The 6,032-nt window shown below is 36.9% G+C and overlaps 2 protein-coding genes across 2 annotated transcripts; both read right to left on the bottom strand.

Moving 5' to 3' along the window:
* Positions 1-320: 320 nt before the first annotated feature.
* Positions 321-2,445, bottom strand: LOC145094211 (uncharacterized). Its single transcript, XM_079032513.1, has 4 exons — positions 2,348-2,445; positions 1,838-1,951; positions 1,053-1,271; positions 321-867 (listed from the first exon to the last, which is right to left on the bottom strand). The coding sequence occupies exons 1-4, from the start codon at positions 2,443-2,445 to the stop codon at positions 321-323; spliced, it is 978 nt and encodes a 325-aa protein (XP_078888639.1).
* A 1,000-nt stretch (positions 2,446-3,445) lies between these two features.
* On the bottom strand, positions 3,446-5,641 carry LOC145091312 (transcription factor MYBS3-like). Its single transcript, XM_079029004.1, has 3 exons — positions 5,086-5,641; positions 4,364-4,572; positions 3,446-4,292 (listed from the first exon to the last, which is right to left on the bottom strand). The coding sequence occupies exons 1-3, from the start codon at positions 5,387-5,389 to the stop codon at positions 3,699-3,701; spliced, it is 1,107 nt and encodes a 368-aa protein (XP_078885130.1). The 5' UTR covers positions 5,390-5,641; the 3' UTR covers positions 3,446-3,698.
* Between the last annotated feature and the right edge of the window lie 391 nt (positions 5,642-6,032).

The raw sequence follows: 6,032 nt of genomic DNA on the forward strand, positions 1-6,032 counted from the left end.
TCATCTCACATGTCACATCACCAATGGTGTAATAACATCAAGTGGGGAAATGGTCACCATGTTATATCTTGTTATAAATCCAACTTTTTTCCAATTTATAATTTCTTTTTTATTTTTTTTCGATTTTTTTTAATTTAAACAAATATATTTTAAATATAACATAATAAATAAAACATAATGTTTAAAAATTATAAATAACATAGAATAAAAAAATTAAAAATAACATAGAAATTAAATTACACATAACATCCAAATTCAAAAAAAAAAATATACAACGCTATTCGTTAAAAAAACATTTTTTTTTAAAAAAAAAACAAACGCTATTCGTTATCGTTATTGTTAGCATAGAATATATAATTCATCAAGTCCTCTCGAAGTTGTATGTGTTTACTTGCGTCCTGAATGTCAACAACTCGATACAAATACTCTGTTGTTCCTGGTTGAAACTGAACGTGTCTTGGCTCCGTTGGGATATAGTGTGCAATACTTCGCCCTTTATCTTCTACTACCATGTTATGCATTATGTTACATGCATACATGATATATCGTAGAGTTTCTAAATCCAATAGTCGGGCTGCATGTTCAACTATATGCCACTTCGCCTTCAGCGCTCCAAAAGCACATTCCACATCCTTACGTGCTCCTTCTTGTCTTCTCTTAAAAAAATTGTCTCGTTCTTCAACCGGGTGGCGGAATGCCTTCACGAATGTGGAATACTGAGGATATATTCCATCTGTAAGGTAATACCCGTATTTGTATTCATTTCCATTCATCGTGAAAGGAGCATCTGGGGTCTTTCCATTCAAAAGATCGTCGAATATTAGCGACTGATCAAGAACACTGACGTCGTTCTTGGAACCCGCAGCCCTAAAAAATGCATGCCAAATCCATAAATTTTGAGAAGCAATAGCCTCTAAAATCAACGAAGGTGATCCGTGATGACCACTTGCGTATTGCCCTTTCCATGCTAGGAGACAATTTTTTCATTTCTAGTGTGTGAAATCAATGCTTCCGATCCGGGAAACTCATGGCATTTTTCATATGCCGCATACAATTCTTGCAAATCATGCAACGAAGGTTTCTGCAAATACACGTCCCCAAATATTTCAACAACACCCCTTGACAATGTATACAAACTCTCCCTTGCGATTCTTTCGGACATTCTCATATAGTCGTCCATGGTGTCGAGTGACTCCCCCATGGCCATCAAACGAATAGCCGCCGCACATTTCTGCAACGTTGTAAACCCTCGTCGACCTCTAGCATCATATCTCAATTGAAAAAATTCATACTTAAACATAAATTAACTATAGTTTAAAATATAGTACATTTGTTGTAAAATTAAAGAAGCGTGTTGTAGATTTTTATTTATTTTGTATAAAAGTATAGTAAAGAAGCGATATTGGCTTTCTAAGGCGTTGGCGATCCATAGGAACACATTCATACTCAAACGAAATATTCTTTTGAAGTCATTCGTCCCATATACACAATTATCCGCAAAGTAATCACGATATAGATGCGCGTGTCCTTCCTCGTGATTTCTGTTTAACATCGCACGTCTTGTTAGTAGCAAGGCTGAGTCTGGTTGTAGCAGCTCGTTATTGTAATAATGATATATCATCCTGAAGAACATATCGTCATTAGAATCATCGGACGAGTCGAAAGGATCCATAATTTTTTTTTGAAGATAATTGAGATTATATAGAGAGAAAAAACGAAGTTGTATGTAAAAAATTATTTAGCTAAGTATTTATATAGGAAAAGAATAAATAATTATAATTTTTTTTTAATTAACTCAAACGTTTGAATAGCAATGGTACAATTTTTCTCGTTTCACCCGGTGTTAACAACAACAAAATCCACCGCCACGAGACGCAACGACTTGGGGGGCAGTATTCCCCCCATCACGACGGCGTTTCCGACTTTCACCTCAGCAACGTTGCTTCTCGTTCTGTCCCATACCACATGCTCTTAAAATGCCAACAAACCTAGCAACTTCCATGTTCCCGGTACCAACTCCATAAACCTTGCTTTTATTGATGTTCATTTTCAAAGCGGAAGCAAGGTAAAAACATCTAAGGGGTTGTTTGTTTTGCACTTACCGGGTCTGGTCAGAGCTGACTGCTGACCGCTGTTTGATAATCTGAAATTATGGCTGACTCGGTCAGCTATTGCTGACCAACAACCTGACTCGGTCCACCAAATTTTAGCTGCTGACCCAAAATAAAAATACCCCTCACCTGTTTTGCCCTTGCGCCTTAAAAGAAAAAACACCAACAAAATCCACAGACTTCATCTGAGTTCTGTTCCTCACCTCTGCATCTGCGCTTCGTTCAACTATTCATACCGGCGACGCCTCATCATTATCTGCCGGCGGCACCCAACGACACCCAATCCTCCTTCCCCACAGCCACCGACGTCGACTCCTCCTCCATCCATACCCATCGCAGCGAACGCAGGAACAGAGAGACAAGGAAGAACACAACCTCCACGGCTCTCTGTAGTCTTTTTTTCTCAGGTCCGATAAATCAAACTTCGTTGTCGTTTTTTCTTTCTCAGCCTTTACAGGTTGCAATTGTTTTTTTCTCCACAGCTTTCAATCGATTTTGTTATATGATTTGCTTTCAATCGATTTCTCCACAGCTTTCATTCTATTTGTTTTATCTTATTTACTACATAGCATGTCCTTAGACATGGAAGAAATCAGTTATGTGTATGCTTGTTCCTTAGACATGGCAGAATATAGTGTGGTTAAATAGGTTTCGCTGGTGGCTTAGTGTTGGCTTAATGTTTTTATAAAAAGAAAATGTAATGTTAAACATTAAATGGTAAATCATAAATGAATTGTAATAAAAAAAATATTGTTTGAGGATAATATAGTCATTTTACACAGTCAATCAGACACAAAATCAAACAACAAATTTCAGTCAGAAATTAACTCAGTCAGAACTTCTAACCCAGTCAGTTTTTAACTCAGTCAGTTCTAACCCAATTATCAGTTATCAAACGACCCCTAAGTAATTTATTAAGATTAATAAAATATATGCCAGACAATTCGTAATCTATTAAGATTAATAAAATATATGCCAGACAATTCCCCAGTGAACATAACATCCGCATACATAAGATGGGACAATGTATGGCCATTGTTGAGAAGAGAAACACCACAAAATTAATCTCGCAAGGGGGCTTCCATAGAAACAGTGATGCCACATTAATATACAACACAATAATAAAAAGGGGGAAATATTAGGGGAGAATTACACAAGTATAAAAGCTTGTTGTGGTTTGACACTTCCCAAATAGCTAAATGGACGAAACAATACCCACCCGGCATAAATGCACAATTTGTTTGGATCCGTGGCTTATAAATTTATGATTTAGCAATTATAGAATTACTTATGTTTTTTTTTTATTGATACTGATTTAGTCCATAAATACGCTATAAACCAAAGCTTCATCTAAAACATATATATCCATGCCCAACAGAAAGATACACACATAAGTCATAGCTTTTCATCTAAAACCAACTACACAACTACTACTACTGCGTTTCCTAACAATCAAGCTTTAATTACGTTATGAGGAGCTTTAGTTTCTGATTAATAAAACTACAAATGCAAAAGCAAAAGGTGTATACCAAGAATTTGTCATCGTCTTGCGAAGCTCCTCACAACTCAGAAGCATGTATATATAAATCACCCTCCTACAGTGCATGAATGAGCCGGCATGCTACCAGAACTTGTTCTTGGATTATTATTATTAGTATTATCATTATTACTATTATTATTTTTTTTATCAGAAGAAGAAGAGGCATGAAATGCAGACTGCCTACTTAAACTTCCCAGCAACTTCAATGAATTGGGGCCAGCATCACCGATTGAGTCCCCTAAACTGAGTTTGGATAAACCGACAAGCTGATCCACATTGATGGGGGTCTTGGAGTGGACTGCTGTGGGTTTAAGAACCTCATGAGACTCTGTTTTAGCTGGTGCGGGCCCACCCCAAAAGGGAATAGCAACCGGTATGAACTCATAATAAGCTGGAAACATGGCAGCAGGGTAACAGTAGTGTTGTGCCTCTTGCACCAAGTTCATACCCGGCTCCACAATGTTTGAGCTGGCAGAATCCATTGATTCACATTCATCGTCATCATCTTCTTCTTCTTCTTCTTCCACTTCTTCTTTTTCCTCCACTGTAGGAACACACATTTTAGGGTTGTCCACAGATTGAGTCTCTCCATCATGGGATTGGGAATGGGAACCCATCATATTCATACCAGCATCAAGAGGCTGCACATATTACATCAATACATTTAATGATACATGTATGTAAACAAATTATAAATGTATAAGATACATACATCATCCGCAACCATATCAAAGAGGCTAGACCGTCTTTTTCTTCTTGACATATTGGTTTGCCTGATAAAATATTTCTGTGCATGGCTTGCAACTTGAGTCGGTGTTCTTGAAATCACATAGTTTCTAGCAATCCCACGCCAATCACCTTTCCCCAGCTTCTGCAACCCCATTAGAAACATCCTGTGTTCTTCCTCTGTCCAGGGAACACCTGCATCACCCACACCCACATAAACATCATTCATCATACATTCATTTCTCCCTACTATCTCTAACTTTCTATTTCTGGCTAATGTTTCTAATTTAGGAAATATATCACCAACCAATTCAAACATCAACATCACACTATGCTTTTAGACTTATACTAAAGTCCCTACAATTACAAATGCATTCCTATCAATCCAATATTATCCGATAAGATTTACCAAGTGAATATGAACTACTATCAACACAAGATCAACTCTTCTTTGATCCTTGTATATAAATGATTTTTAAAGATTATAAATATTCAACGAAATGGATAGTAATTTTATATCATTCATCTGAAACCCAATCTCATAACTAAAAGCTTTGATTTATATACCAGATAATTATCTCCAATGAACTCATAATCATACGATAATGAAAATGAATCCAGGAAATTAATAAAGGTGAAGTTGACGAGGATGAAAACGAGCAAACCCCAGAAGATAATACTCATAGGAAAAAAAAAAAAAGCGCTGACCTTTTTTTCTTTCACGACCAGAAGATGACCCAGCCACGAAGTCTTCCGAGCCATAGCCGTCAGCAGCAGCGTTATGATCCGGTGTGTCTCCGGGAGAATCCAGGTCTGTGCCGCCGCCGCCGGATAGACTGGTGAAAGCGCCGCCGCCGCTTCCGGATCCGGTGTAGTGGGTCAAGTTACCCATACTAGCACTTTTACGGATGGATCCATCCGTAATTCGAACTCCAAACAGCTTCAGACCTCGATTAGGACAGGTACGGGAGTTGTGGCCATTGTTACTGCAATGAGAGCAGCGCCTTGTCATGGCTCCGATTGGCTTTAGAGAAAGAAGTTGTAGTACATGATCCAAGGAAAACAAACGGGAAGGGAGAGATTAAGAAATGGGGGTGAAAAGTATGTATTTAGCTAGGGTTTTGTTCAATTTGATTTGGATTTTGGATTGATGTTTGTTGGGATTTTGTTTCTCTCTCTAGAAATGGGTATATGGGGTGGATGAGAGAGGAAGTGTGAATATATAGACCGGAAGCAAGAACATGATCCATTTGAACAAGAAGTGCATTAGCCCCCATGTACTTCTTGTAAGTAACATATTGTGAAAAAAAAATTGTATTCGCGCAAAATGATGTTATTTTTGTAAGAATTTATATTATTTTACAAAAAAAAAAAAATTAGATTATGACTTGCGTTAAATGCGAGGAATACATAAATAAAATACATATTTATATAGATATTACAGAATAATTATAAAAAAAAAAAAAAAAAAAAAAAAAGCAAGGTTATTGATATTATTGAACTGTGTAGAAATTACACTAAAATCTAGGGTTGTTCATTATTTGGATAAAACCGAATTATCCAATTGGACAATTTGGATTGGACTATTTGGTTCGGATATTCAGATTTTTTGATTGGTTTTCAACAAAACCGAATTATTATTTTGAGTTTCGGAT

The sequence above is a fragment of the Lactuca serriola genome, chromosome 3, assembly GCF_051521515.1.
Source record: "Lactuca serriola cultivar US96UC23 chromosome 3, Lser_US96UC23_V15, whole genome shotgun sequence".
NCBI classification, from domain to species: domain Eukaryota; kingdom Viridiplantae; phylum Streptophyta; class Magnoliopsida; order Asterales; family Asteraceae; genus Lactuca; species Lactuca serriola.

Excerpts from the sequence above, each read along its gene's own strand:
- LOC145094211 (XM_079032513.1), bottom strand. The coding sequence starts at position 2,445 with ATGGGTATGGATGGAGGAGGAGTCGACGTCGGTGGCTGTGGGGAAGGA. Across the intron at positions 1,952-2,347 it reads ATAATGATGAGGCGTCGCCG|AACGAGAAGCAACGTTGCTG; the intron begins GTATGAATAGTT and ends GGTATGGGACAG. Across the intron at positions 868-1,052 it reads TTGCATGATTTGCAAGAATT|GGCTGCGGGTTCCAAGAACG; the intron begins GTATGCGGCATA and ends TGCATTTTTTAG.
- LOC145091312 (XM_079029004.1), bottom strand. The coding sequence starts at position 5,389 with ATGACAAGGCGCTGCTCTCATTGCAGTAACAATGGCCACAACTCCCGT. Across the intron at positions 4,573-5,085 it reads TGGTCGTGAAAGAAAAAAAG|GTGTTCCCTGGACAGAGGAA; the intron begins GTCAGCGCTTTT and ends TGGGTGATGCAG. Across the intron at positions 4,293-4,363 it reads TTGATATGGTTGCGGATGAT|CCTCTTGATGCTGGTATGAA; the intron begins GTATGTATCTTA and ends TAATATGTGCAG.